General features: G+C 44.4%; 1 protein-coding gene across 18 annotated transcripts in view; it reads right to left on the bottom strand.

Moving 5' to 3' along the window:
- PLEKHA6 (pleckstrin homology domain containing A6) overlaps positions 1-14,735 on the bottom strand; it is a 273,958-nt gene that overhangs the window by 41,561 nt on the left and 217,662 nt on the right. For 16 of the 18 annotated variants that reach the window (XM_068269629.1, XM_068269622.1, XM_068269617.1 and 13 more), the window contains 2 exons: positions 12,662-12,799; positions 5,330-5,474 (listed from right to left, as the gene is read on the bottom strand). In XM_068269629.1, coding sequence (XP_068125730.1) covers positions 5,330-5,474; positions 12,662-12,799 — 283 coding nt within the window. The remainder of the gene's footprint in view (positions 1-5,329; positions 5,475-12,661; positions 12,800-14,735) is intronic. The other 2 variants (XM_068269632.1, XM_068269634.1) reach the window with 1 other exon arrangement.

Below are 14,735 nucleotides of genomic sequence, written 5' to 3'. Positions count from 1 at the left end.
CATCTCTGCAAACTATGAAGAATGATAATGCAAGGCTAATATGTCTTCTACGATCTGAGGCAACTCTTTGTCAGTCTCTTCATTGTCATTTAATCATGCCGAGAATGAAATTCAAATCCTTAAACTCAACTTAAGCTATTATCATCATTTTAATACTCAGTAACACTCAGAAGGTTACACTAGAAAAGACATTACAGAAGTGAGAGCTACAGCCTCTGCTGAGCTTGTATGGAAATCACTGTTTTTCCAGGTTATCACTAACGTTCATATTACAGCCCAACTGGAATAGGAAACAGTAGATCTACGGTATCTACATATGATAACTTAAAGGAATACTATCGATTGAAACAACTTTTTTTTTAATACTCTATATTAGTGTACACATTACTACTAGTGTTAGGGGCACTTTATTTATTCACCCAGGTCTCTCTGTCGCTATCCTTGCTTAAAAATTCATTTCTCACACAGCTCATAGTAGTTTGGGTCACCCTGAGCTGCTTGGTTACTCTGTCACACAGCTCACAAATATATTTCACTGTGTCACTCACAGCATGCAGCAGTCATGAGGAGAAATAGGCTGATCTGAGGTGGTAACAGGTAACTAAATGAGCCGGAATATTGCTGGAATATAACTAGCTATACCACGAGTCTGTGTTTACACTCAGACTGGCTACCTGCTTGAGGTGATTCACTCCAGGCTGCATCCACTTTACAAGCTGCTGAGAGGGGCAGACCACTGTCTACAATTAGCATTATTAGTATCTTTATCAGTCAAGAGAAGCAAAGATAAAAAACACACATTGCTAGAATCTTTAACTCCTTACCACCATATCAATAAGATTCTTTCAGCAAGGTGATAATTAAACTATAAACTGAGGAGTTGATAGCAACTCCCCTGTGCAGACACATGGTCTAGCCCTCTGGGAGCTCAGTATTAGATACATTTTGTATCCAACACTGACGCCAAAACTGACGGAGGATTTTACAGCTGAGAGGAACAGCTGTGTGAGGAATCAAATTGCTCCTAATACTTGTCCTAATGTGTGCTACAACATACAGCATTTAAAAATAAATGCATACATCGATAGTATTCCTTTAAAAATTTACTTAAACTCAAAATTAACTTAAAATCTTTGGCTGGAAAATAATCTTAGCTGTGTGTTCCTCATCTATAAATGCCATAAAACTGCAGAGAGCAGTAAAAGCTTACTTATATCTTGGTAATTGGAAAATATAAGAATCTCCCTGGGCTAGTCTTAGGACACAGGGATGGCTGGCACACAATGCAAAGGCCAGAATCTCCCTGTGCTAGTCTTAGGACACAGGGATGGCTGGCACACAATGCAAAGGCAAGAATCTCCCTGGGCTAGTCCCAGGGCACAGGGGTGGCTGGCACACAATGCAAAGGCCAGAATCTCCCTGGGCTAGTCCTAGGGCAAAGGGATGGCTGGCACACAATGCAAAGGCCAGAATCTCCCTGTGCTAGTCCTAGGGCACAGGGGTGGCTGGCACACAATGAAAAGGCAAGAATCTCCCTGGGCTAGTCCTAGGGCACAGGGGTGGCTGGCACACAATGCAAAGGCCAGAATCTCCCTGTGCTAGTCCCAGGATACAGGGGTGGCTGGCACACAATCCAAAGGCAAGAATCTCCCTGTGCTAGTCCCAGGATACAGGGGTGGCTGGCACACAATGAAAAGGCAAGAATCTCCCTGGGCTAGTCCTAGGGCACAGGGGTGGCTGGCACACAATGCAAAGGCAAGAATCTCCCTGTGCTAGTCCCAGGATACAGGGGTGGCTGGCACACAATGAAAAGGCAAGAATCTCCCTGGGCTAGTCCTAGGGCACAGGGGTGGCTGGCACACAATGCAAAGGCAAGAATCTCCCTGTGCTAGTCCCAGGATACAGGGGTGGCTGGCACACAATGAAAAGGCAAGAATCTCCCTGGGCTAGTCCTAGGGCACAGGGGTGGCTGGCACACAATGCAAAGGCAAGAATCTCCCTGTGCTAGTCCCAGGATACAGGGGTGGCTGGCACACAATGAAAAGGCAAGAATCTCCCTGGGCTAGTCCCGGGGCACAGGGGTGGCTGGCGCACAATGCAAAGGCAAGAATCTCCCTGTGCTAGTCCCAGGACACAGGGATGCCTGGTACACAATGCAAAGGCAAGAATCTCTCCCTCGGCTAGTCTTAGGACACAGGGATGGCTGGCACACAATGCAAAGGCCAGAATCTGCCTGTGCTAGTCTTAGGACACAGGGATGGCTGGCACACAATGCAAAGGCAAGAATCTCCCTGGGCTAGTCCCAGGGCACAGGGGTGGCTGGCACACAATGCAAAGGCCAGAATCTCCCTGGGCTAGTCCTAGGGCAAAGGGATGGCTGGCACACAACGAAAAGGCAAGAATCTCCCTGTGCTAGTCCCAGGATACAGGGGTGGCTGGCACACAATGAAAAGGCAAGAATCTCCCTGTGCTAGTCCCAGGATACAGGGGTGGCTGGCACACAATCCAAAGGCAAGAATCTCCCTGTGCTAGTCCCAGGATACAGGGGTGGCTGGCACACAATGAAAAGGCAAGAATCTCCCTGTGCTAGTCCCGGGGCACAGGGGTGGCTGGCACACAATGCAAAGGCAAGAATCTCCCTGTGCTAGTCCCAGGATACAGGGGTGGCTGGCACACAATAAAAAGGCAAGAATCTCCCTGGGCTAGTCCTAGGGCACAGGGGTGGCTGGCACAAAATGCAAAGGAAAGAATCTCCCTGTGCTAGTCCCAGGATACAGGGGTGGCTAGCACACAATGAAAAGGCAAGAATCTCCCTGGGCTAGTCCCGGGGCACAGGAGTGGCTGGCGCACAATGCAAAGGCAAGAATCTCCCTGTGGTAGTCCCAGGACACAGGGATGCCTGGTACACAATGCAAAGGCAAGAATCTCTCCCTGGGCTAGTCCTAGGGCACAGGGATGGCTGGCACACAATGCAAAGGCAAGAATCTCCCTGTGCTAGTCCCAGGATACAGGGGTGGCTGGCACACAATGCAAAGGCCAGAATCTCCCTGTGCTAGTCCTAGGGCACAGGGATGGCTGGCACACAATGCAAAGGCCAGAATCTCCCTGTGCTAGTCCTAGGGCACAGGGATGGCTGGCACACAATGCAAAGGCAAGAATCTCCCTGGGCTAGTCCTAGGGCACATGGATGGCTGGCACACAATGCAAAGGCAAGAATCTCCCTGGGCTAGTCCTAGGGCACAGGGGTGGCTGGCACACAATGCAAAGGCCAGAACCTCCATGTGCTAGTCCTAGGGCACAAGGATGGCTGGCATACAATGCAAAGGTCAGAATCTCCCTGTGCTAGTCCTTGGGCACAAGGGTGGCTGCCACACAATGCAATGGCAAGAATCTCCCTGTGCTAGTCCTAGGGCACAGGGATGGCTGGCACACAATGCAAAGGCAAGAATCTCCCTGTGCTAGTCCTAGGGCACAGGGATGGCTGGCATACAGTGCTAAGCCCAGAATCTCCATGTGCTAGTCCCAGGATACAGGGGTGGCTGGCACACAATGAAAAGGCAAGAATCTCCCTGTGCTAGTCCCAGGATACAGGGGTGGCTGGCACACAATGAAAAGGCAAGAATCTCCCTGTGTTATTCCTAGGGCACAGGGATGGCTGGCACACAATGCAAAGGCAAGAATCTCCCTGGGCTAGTCCTAGGGCACAGGGATGGCTGGCACACAATGCAAAGGCCAGAATCTCCATGTGCTAGTCCTAGGGCACAAGGATGGCTGGCATACAATGCAAAGGTCAGAATCTCCCTGTGCTAGTCCTAGGGCACAAGGGTGGCTGCCACACAATGCAATGGCAAGAATCTCCCTGTGCTAATCCCAGGTCACATAGATGGCTGGCACACAATGCAAAGGCCAGAATCTCTCTGTGCTAGTCCCTGGACCTATGGGTGGCTGGCAATGCAGACTTGCAAAGAATCACAGAGGGTACTGAAGTTACACTGTGCTCTCAGCTAGAGCAGATTCCAATAGCAGCATTTCAGAGAAAAGTGAAGCCGTACACCAGTATATCAATGCTTCAGTATGTTAATCAGTTACAGCAAAATAAGGAGTGACAGGCCCGATGCGTCAGAGGCCAAGCATGGAGAGCGACATGATTACAATGGCGGGGGAGGGGAGAGGAGAGTAGAATTGATTACAATGGCGGGGGGGGGGGGGGAGACAGAAGGGGAGCAGACATGATTACAATGGCGGGGAGGGGGAGAAGGGGAGCAGGCATGATTACAATGGGGGGGGGGGGGAGCAGACATGATTTAGCACAGGGGTAGATGGACCTTTTTTCATAAAGTATTATTGTTTTGGGAACTAAACTGTGGATTTATGAGCAGCACTTGAAGCACTGTAGTAGGATTTCTAGGACATGCCAGAAAATTCTATTCATTCATTCTATTTATCCACTATGAGAGATATGTGTAAATACTTAATGCTTACTACATGCTTTCATGGGGAAACAGTTTGGAAGGAGAAGATCCACAAGACGCCTCTGTACCATGAATGCACCAGGTTCAATATTTTTTTCCTAGTTTTTGTACTCTAAACCTAGGTGCGTCTTATGGTCCGAAGTGTCTTATGGTCTGCAAAATACGGTATATGTAGGCTGCCTTATTTACCGTATTTCTTTTAAACAATACCAGTTTTGAGCCAGCCTTGCTGTGGCTGCAGTAGTTTTGAAAACACACCAGAAACATGCATGCAGCTAATCTTGTCAGATTTGACTAAAATGTTAGAAACATCTGATCTGCTGCATGCTTGGTCAGGCTCTATGGCTAAAAATATTACAGGCAGAGAAACTGGTATTACTTAAAAAAAATAAAAAAATATGGCAGCCTCCGAATCCCTCTCGCTTTAAGTTCCCCTTAAAGAACACCTGAAGTGAGAATGATATGGAGACTGCCATATTTATTTCCTTTTAAACAACACCAGTTGCCTGGCAGTCCTGCTGAGCTCTTTGGCTGTAGTAATTTCTGAATCATACACTTGAAAAGAGCATTCTGGTAATCCAGTCAGATTTCAGTCAGAGTAGCCGATCTGCATGCTTGTTCAGGGTTTAATGTAGTAGAAGCAGAGGATCAGCAGGACAGCCAGGCAGTTTGTATTGTTTAAAAATGTCAGCCTCCATATGCCTCTCGCGTCAGGTATCCTTTAATTTGTATTAATTTATCATTAAATGTATGGTAGGGTGTATATATGCATTATAATTAAGCTAATAATAACAATGATGGATGCAACACATAAGTTATGAAGCCTTCACATCTTCTGTACGGCCCATAATTATTACCTTTATTAGCAGCCTGTTGTTGTAGCTGCCATTGTTTCTCAGTCTCCTCATCTGTTGTTGCCTGAAGAGGATTTATCCCTTCATTAGGTAGTGAAGTTGAGAGATGGGGCATCTGTCTCTTATATGTCTCTAAATTCATCTTCATCTGCAAATAACATTTTAGAAAAACCAGTAAAGAAAATGAAGTAGAATTATGAAAACAGAGACAGACAAACACAAATTTTATTAATTATGTATCCTGCATACCCTTGCATAACTGGGAAGGTGATGCTATTATTAGTGCTGTGGTTTCCTGTGCCATTACCCATAGCCCCCCCCCCCCCCAGCCTCAGGACAAGCACCATATCAGTGCTGATGATGTGTCCAGAGAGAAGAGTGACACGGAAGGCTGTTATCTTCTCACTTTAGATTTGCCCTGTCGCATTACAACTTGGATGTCAAGGGATTCTGAGCCAAGCATCAAAAACAGATCTGATTGGACAAACTGCTGTTCTGTCACTAAGGCTCGGTTTACATTAGCTTTTGCCAACGGAACCAGCCGTATAGTGAACGGACAAAAGAATGCAGCAAGACCCGCTCAGCGGAATGGAAACGGAAGGTTTTGCAGCACAATAAAAACCTAAAACGAACGTTTTACAGCACACTGGCTGTAAAAAACTGACTGTTTTCCAGGATCCAGATGGCCGGACCCGTACGGCTGGCTCCGCAAAAAAATGCTGATGTGACCCGGGCCTTAGTCTTTTCCAGGTTACATATGGAAGGTTTTAAACTAAAGTCTTGTAAAGTTGTGTAAAAAGGACAGAAAGTATTGGGGACTGTGCTTACTAAGCTATTAGAGTGTATATTTAGAGTCTGGAGTCGCCTGGGAGGCAAGGTAAATGGGGAAAACAATGCTATTGCCGTCATTCAAAGTGATCCGCCAGGATGGATTGCTGGCTGAGCGGTCGGGGGCTGCCACACGCTGGATTCTTGGCAGAGGCGGTTGTTATCAGCCACCTCGGCTGAGTTTCATCCAGGGCTGTGGAGTCGGAGTCGTGGAGTCGGAGTCGTGGAGTCGGGCAATTTTGGGTGCCTGGAGTCGGAGTCGGGAAAAAATGCACCGACTCCGACTCCTAATAAATTTGTAACTGTAATTAAAATAGAAAATATGATAAAATGTTCTATTTCTCAGATAATAGTCATTAAAAATAATGTATATATACAGTATATATACAGTAATAGCTGTGCTTAGTCCACAAAAATGAAATAAACCAGTCAAAATTAGTTACTTGTGCTGCTTCAATAAAGCAGTCCCCGTATTTTTAACGTCAGATATACATATCTGATTGTGACTGTATATATGATGTGTACACAGGAATCTCTTATATATGTTACGGCCAGAACCCGAAGTTTGGCCACTTCTAGTTCTGGCCGGCCACTTCGGGTTCTGGCCGGCCAATGCGCGAAGTGGCCGCTGCGCTGCGGCCAATGTTAGAAATGGATTGATTCCTCTCAGGTTAATGTATCTTCTGACCGCAGCGCAGCGGCCAAACGTATCACAACTTAGTGAATTTATTGCAATTCAGCCGGCGGCAATGTAACAATTCAAGCCGCCGGCTTTTTCTCTGCGCCTCTCTCTCCTTCCCCCCCCCCCCCCCCCTCTCGCTCCTCTTCTATGGGCAGCCGGCGGGGACACGAGTGGCAGCTGGAGTCGTTCGTCGCGGCAGGGGAATCCTGCCGTTCTTGCAGAGCGGGTGCTGGCAGAAGCAATGTCTGCAGCCTCCCCGCTCTGCTGCCCTGGCGCCACGAACGACTCTCGGGGACACGAATGTCCCCGCCGGCTGCCCATAGAAGAGGAGCGAGGGGGGGGGGGGGGGGGGAAGGAGAGAGAGGCGCAGAGAAAAAGCCGGCGGCTTGAATTGTTACATTGCCGCCGGCTGAATTGCAATAAATTCACTAAGTTGTGATACGTTTGGCCGCTGCGCTGCGGCCAGAAGATACATTAACCTGAGAGGAATCAATCCATTTCTAACATTGGCCGCAGCGCAGCGGCCACTTCGCGCATTGGCCGGCCAGAACCCGAAGTGGCCGGCCAGAACTAGAAGTGGCCAAACTTCGGGTTCTGGCCGTAACATATATACTAAATAACATCTATGCTGTAAGAATAAAGCCTGATGTGTAGCTGTGTCACTAATAGAGATGGTCAACGAGATGGAAATAATTCTGCATTGATGCTGATTTATGCAAATGTATGCACTCCCTTTGCTGATGAAATCAAATAATGTGATATGTTATTAACATTTGGTTTGGTGACTACAAATTAAAGGGTAACTGAAACGGATGAAAAGTAAAGTTTTATACATACCTGGGGCTTCCTCCAGCCCCCTTCAGGCTAATCAGTCCCTCGCTGTCCTCCACCACCCGGATCTTCTGCTATGAGTCCTGGTAATTCAGCCAGTCAGCGCTGTCCGGCCGCATGCCGCTCCCACAGCCAGGAACATTCTGCACCTGCGCAATAGTGCTGCACAGGTGTAGTATGCTCCTGGCGGCGGAGTGTGTGCATGCGCACTACGCCTGACTGGCTCAAGTACCTGGACTCATAGCAGAAGATCCAGGTGGTGGAGGAGGACATACAGGGACTGATTATCCTGAAGGCGGCTGGAGGAAGCCCCAGGTATGTATAAAACTTTAATTTCATCTGTCTCAGGTTTACTTTGTTACACAGTAGTACTATACTCTACATATGCACTCCCCACAGAGCTGCAGGAATCCACTGAGAATGCTGTCCACATTGAACACAGAGGTGTTGTCTGTTTACAATCTCCTCATTCCCCTGCAGAGTACCTGCACATCATTCTTACATGTACCCACACTTACATTGCCTAGGGCCTGATAGATGTTCCTTGTTCCGGTTTGTACCTTTTACAAGTACTCTTACCAAGGACTAGTTTTAGTCTAAAGGGAATAAATATAGTAGTCTACATATCCTTCTCACTTCAGTTGTCTTGTAAAATTCCTAAGCGTTGGCAGTTAAGAGACGAATTTCATGTTACATACTTTTAATCAACAAAATTGTAATATGCAAATTAGAGGAGTCGGAGTCGGAGTCGGTGGAATCCTAAACTGAGGAGTCGGAGTCGGTGGATTTTTGGACCGACTCCACAGCCCTGGTTTCATCTGGTGTGCGTACAGGCCTAGACCACATATATGCCAAATCTTTATCCATCTCCTCTCAGTTTAGACAAAAGGAAGGCTGATGACCCTTCCACTTACTGCCATTAAAAGCAGATGGGAAGTCTGACCTTAAAATGACACAAATAGGAAGGCTACATTAGCATTACCTTTAACCACTTAACGACCGCCTAACGCCAATAGGCGGCGGCAGGTCGTAAGTGGTTTTACCATGTCAGTTCACGGAGGGTGTCTCCGTGAACAGCCTGCGAGCCTCCGATCGCGGCTCGCAGGCTAAATGTAAACACGCGGGGAAGAAATCCCCAGTGTTTACGTCGCACAGCGCTGCTGCGCAGCAGCGCCGTAAAGCAGATTGGCGATCCCCGACCTCTGATTGGCCGGGGATCACCGGCATCTGATAGGCTGAAGCCTATCAGAGGTGGTGCAGGATGGATCGCCGTCCTGTGCCGCCCATGGGATGGAGGGGAGGGAGGGAAAGAGAGGGAGGGGAAATATTGCTGTGGAGGGGGGCTTTGAGGAGCCCCCCCCCCCTGCTACACGCAGATAGTCGGCGGCGATTAGACCCCCCCCAGCAGGACATCCCCCCTAGTGAGGAAAAAAGGGGGTGAAGTCTGGTCGCCCTGGCTGAAATCTGATCTGTGCTGCGGGCTGGAGAGCCCAAGTAGCACAGATCAGGGAAAACAAGCCAGGTCCTTAAGTGGTTAATCCTACTGGCTCATTACTATGGGCCATTGATGCTCTTGAGTCTTCCATACTTCCAAGTGGCCATACCCTCTATGAAGCTGAGGCCAGAATGTGGTCACATAGTGAAAGTAAAAAGGCAAAGCCTTACATTTGATTCTGTCTCTGCTCCATTCAGATACACTATAAGGTTGTCTAAGCAAAGCTCCTTAGATGTACATTAGTACATTCACAGTTTTGATGAAAAGAAGTAGGAAAGGGACATCACCCTAATGTCACAGGGTGGCATAGGTCTGTGATTCTGAAACCTGTGCTCAAGAAGCACAAACAGGTAAAGTTATCTAGACCTTTCAGGCACTTCGATGCATATTACTGTTAATTAATCACAGTTGGAAAAAAATCACCTGTGATTCTATGAAGAGAAAAAATTAAGAAGCTAAGATCTGTTTCAGATGTAAAGCTCCAGGCAGAGAAACGGCTTTGATCCTTTCTGTCACATCAATGCCTGATTAACAATACTAATGACAGCAACTGACTGTTTTGCATATTGTGATGTGCACACATTTATATGTTCCTAAAAATGAAAGAATTACACAACGCCAGAGCTAAACAAGATGACACTGTTCTCTATTATATGTCTGCGTCTTCCATCTAATTAATTTGAAATACAAAGGTAATGTGTATGCCTAAACTTGCTTACAAAGCTGGTGAATCTGTTTTATAAAAACCACAGCTCTACCTAGCATAACAGGGTTACCAAAAGTGCAAAAGCTAGAGTATGATGTAGTTGGGAATGTGTGCCACTGTCCCTAACAGCTGCATCTACACCAACCAGCAGATGTTTGGTGCTATAAAGTAGACTTAACACCAAAACTAAGATATTAAACAAAGATAAAATCTGGACACCCCTCAGCACACACACACACACACACACACACAAACACACACACACACACACACACACACACACACACACACACACACACACACACACACACACACACACACACACACACACACACACACACACACACACACACACACTTATTTTGCAAACAATAGCCCTATCTACATTATTTCCCCACTACACTATTCGGCTTTTTGGTTGTTTTGTTTCTTGTACTTGGCCCTCTGATTTCCCCATGAGAAATTTAGCAGGATTCAGGTCAACTGACTGAATAGGTCATTCTACAGCAGATGGTAGTCAAAATTACTGTTTTTCGTCAATACAGCTTTTACGTAGTTTAACAGTATGTTTGAGATCATTCTCAAGTTGGAGGATAAAGTTGGCTCCAATTGCCAAGTAGTATTAGCAAAGCAATAGTGTGGTTTAGATGTTCAGAATGACAGCTATTGTCGCTCAAGTGCAAATCAACGATTGTCTCTACTCCATAACAAACTTGAACCATAATGCTTCTACCTCAATGTTTTACTGTAGGTGTGATCTCATCACATCTTTTCTCCTGTTTTGGATCTCACACGAGTTCTTTGTTTTTAGCCAGAAGCCTTTGGCTCATGTGACTATAAAACTTCTTCCATTATTCCTCTGTCCATCCTCTTCCATCACTCTTCTGCAGGCTGTAGTCAAGGTTTTTGTGGTAGCCTTCCAGGTGTCAGTAGAGAATGACATAAGTGTTGGACATTTGTCTTTTTGCGGGGAGGTACATTTTGGTCTACTACCTCTTTTTCTTTTTCCTTGTAAGAATAATTATTGTTTTCCCTCTGAATTCAGTAGTAAACATCTTTCAAAGCAATCTTGGCTTTATTACAAATAAATAGCGTTCATATCTCAAAATCATAACTAGCTGGTGTGTATTTTTGTTGATAGTAGTAGTGAGTTAGAAGTTTTTTCATTAGTAGCTCTTTTGTAAATCAGAAACAGTAAACCAAATAACACACAAGAACCACTTTTGTATGAATGCTCTCCTAGAACTACCTACAATAAAATGTAAAAATGTATAGTATTTTCAGAAACTATCAACCTTCTATTTAACAACTTTGCTTATTGAAAATAAACAACAAAAAATATATATCTCAGATATATTTAAAAGACAGTGTGAGGAAAAAGACAAGTCCTTGACTATATAAAAGGCTCAATGTCAATGCTTTCTGCTGCAAAGAACACAAACACAGCTACACCAGGTGGACAGTTATGAACTTAAAGAGAAACTCCGACCAAGAATTGAACTTTATCCCAATCAGTAGCTGATACCCACTTTTACATGAAAAATATAATGATTTTCACAAACAGACCATCAGGGGGCGCTGTATGACTGATTTTGTGCTGAAACCCCTCCCACAAGAGGCTCTGGTACCGTACGGTACTCTGGGCAAACTGCCACAATGTAACAATGACACACACAGGAAATGGCTGTTTATAGCTGTCTGTTAAAGCCAGAACAGCTACATAATATGCCCACAGTAACAATGTCACCATGTAATACATGTCAGAATGTGAATCTAGGAGAGGAAAGATTTTACAATGAGCAAACTCTGACTAAATCATGTATACATAATTATTGTAAAAATTAAGCAACTTTCTATATTAAATTATTTTCACTGGAGTTCCTCTTTAAGATAAGGATACCAATGGAAGGACAAACAGGAAAAAAAAAATCAGCACGTGTGGAAATCAGCACTCTCCACAAAACTTCTTGTTTGGTAAATGTGGATGTATAGCTGCAGCTAGTGCGGTGCCATAGGTTGTGATGTAGGTGGATGTCCTCAACAGGCTAAAAGTTTGACTGGTATCATTGCCTCTGGTCACTGTCTTGGTCTTGATGTGGTCTTGAGGATGCTGCAGGTGCATTCACTGCACATTGATATCAATGCATTTTTAGACTTTGACAGGGGATATCACATTACTCACACTATCACGTGCACATGGTTTTTCTTTGTGTTTCAACTCTTTCTGTTCACTGACTTTCATGAACAAAATACCTTTTAGCCAATAGAACATTTATGGTAGTACCTGCCTCAATAGCAGTGGTGACAGAGAAGCCCTGACATCCCGGGGGCGTTATAGGATAACAGATAGAGTACTTGCACTCAGCAAACCACCCTCTTGATTACTTAATAACTTGCAAGTTTCCACTACACATTTAGATTAGTCCACAATTTGAACTCCTGTGGGATTCACGTTCTTACTTTTAAGTCTGTTGACTGTAGCTAATCCTGTATATTGTATACAATGAGCTCAATCATCAAAAACAATACATACATTAATTTACAATTTACATAACAAATAACCTACATTAAGCTTTTTATAGACAGTACAATACATTATTTCAGCAGTTAATATTTGACCACCTAGTTTGCTGCTACTAAACAAGGCAACTGATAAAGCATAACTTGCATTACTGAAGTAAACATATTAATATGTTTAGTAGATTACATTTTCCATGCATTAATATACTTAGGTGTAAGGATCTCTTTCTACCCCTCCCCATCACTTGTTTTTAGTGCAGTCCGTCTAGTTACCTCACTGTGTGGCCAGCAGGGGGAGACAGGGTAAGGCCAAGGTTGGAAGCGGCCCTCCCCTGGGGGTGGAGGGACAGCTGGAGGAGAGTCCAGACGTGTGTATGAAAGAGGGAGAGGGGGCCGAGGGGGGCCCGAGTCCTGAGCAAAGAGGAAGCCAGAGAGTATTAGCAACAAGAGGAAAACGTGAGGAAAGTAAGAGGTGGAAAAGAGCAGGAAAAGAAATCAGAAACACATACAGAGAATGATATAATGCAAATGATGAAGGTGGTTTAATTAACTGAAACATGAATCTCATAAATAAACCGTGAAGCTTAATAGGTGATAAGCATTGCTAGACCAGTGATACTATTAAGTATAAATACTCTTCATTAATAGTTTAGCACGTAATTAATTTTCATGAAAAACTGGACCCCTACTTATAAATCTTAAGAGCAAATAAGAGTCAGACTCCAGGAAACAGATATTTTAGCTTTTCGATAGTATAGTAGGGGTTTAGTGTTTCTTTTGGGATTTTACTCCAGTCTGTGTCCTATGAGTAAAGTCACCCTTATTTCCTGCCCCTGGGGCCTTAATGACTGAGAGCACTTCTAGTCCTGAAGACAAGACATTTATGGTCCTGATTGACAAATGACTGTTGGCTCTGAAATGTCACAACCATTTTATTACTTTATAATGCATTAAAAGCCATAATATTGAAATGATATTGAGGGCGGTGCTGGCCAATATTCTACATGCCTGAAGAAGAAGAAGTAGAGAAGATTCTCAGGACACAGGTAACAATTGAAACTTATAATAAGTTCTAACCCCTTTACACAGTATCCAAAACTAAAATACTGTTCTATTGGAGATGGTCTGAAAAGGTTCTTAACTATGGTAAACAGTAATTGTTGTTTATACTGTAATAATGCTCTGATTGGCTGAGCTGAAACAGCAAATACAGCATCGGTAATAAAAGTCCACACAAAAGAAGGATCAGTGTTGTTTAACAAATGGTTCTCTAATGAAGGGTCAAGTTTTTATTTTTATCTAGTCAAAGTCAAACTTATATGGAGTAAAATGATAAGACACCTGGGTGTAGGTTTATACTGCTGTCAACAAAATACATACAGTAGTCACAGTTTCAAATAACCTCTTTGCCATAACAGAATGTGAATGATGAACAGTTGGAGTTTTATGTAAAATGAGATGTTGTTAACAAGATCAGTTAATTAAACTGTAAACCTCTGACTGTAGGTAGTTATGGCAGACTTCACTGTATGGAGGTGAATTACTGATGGAGAAGAGCAGTGATGTAAAGCCACATTCAGATCAAACATTCACTTAGGGCCTGTTTCCACTGCACGCAGATTGGATGCAGAAAAACTGAGTCCAATGAATGCCTATGGGAAAATCTGCATCAGAAAAATCGCGTTTAGTAGAAACAGGCCCATAGGCTTTCATTGGAGTCAGTTTTTCTGCATCCATTCTGCATCCAATCTGCGCGTAGTGGAAACACTATGGCCTCAATTCACTAAGCAGTTTAGACTAGTCTACTGATGGTTTTTAGTCTACTGATGGTTTGGTGTAATGTTTTTAGACCTGGTCTAAAACATTCGGCAATTAAGTTGGTAAAGCAGGGGAAATGATCAAAAGATGCAATTCACAAAGGCAAGCAAGGAGTAACCACGCCCACTTTTTCTGACAGAGATTAGACCAGCTGATTTCTGTCGGTAAAGTATTCTGTGAGGTATTTTAGATGTGAGGATGGAACCTTTTGAATTAATTATGCAGGAGTTTGATTGTATCCAGAGGAAAGCTCATCAGAGGACAAGGATGTCAGTCATAGCTACTCGTTTGTGAATTGCATCTTTTAATCATTTCCCCTGCTTTACCAACCTAATTACAGAATGTTTTAGACCAGGTCTAAAAACAGGCCTAAAACATTCGGTAATTATTTGTGAATTCCCTCTTGATGCAACTGATTTACACCAAAACCATCAGTAGACTAAAAACCATCAGTAGACTAGTCTAAACTGCAATAGTGAATTGAGGCCAATGTGATTGGATGTTTGAAGTGAACTCAGCTTCATTTTCA

This window comes from Hyperolius riggenbachi, chromosome 2, assembly GCF_040937935.1.
Source record: "Hyperolius riggenbachi isolate aHypRig1 chromosome 2, aHypRig1.pri, whole genome shotgun sequence".
Taxonomy (NCBI): domain Eukaryota; kingdom Metazoa; phylum Chordata; class Amphibia; order Anura; family Hyperoliidae; genus Hyperolius; species Hyperolius riggenbachi.
Note: the sequence above shows the minus strand (reverse complement) of the source record. Positions and strands in the feature narration are given on the sequence as shown.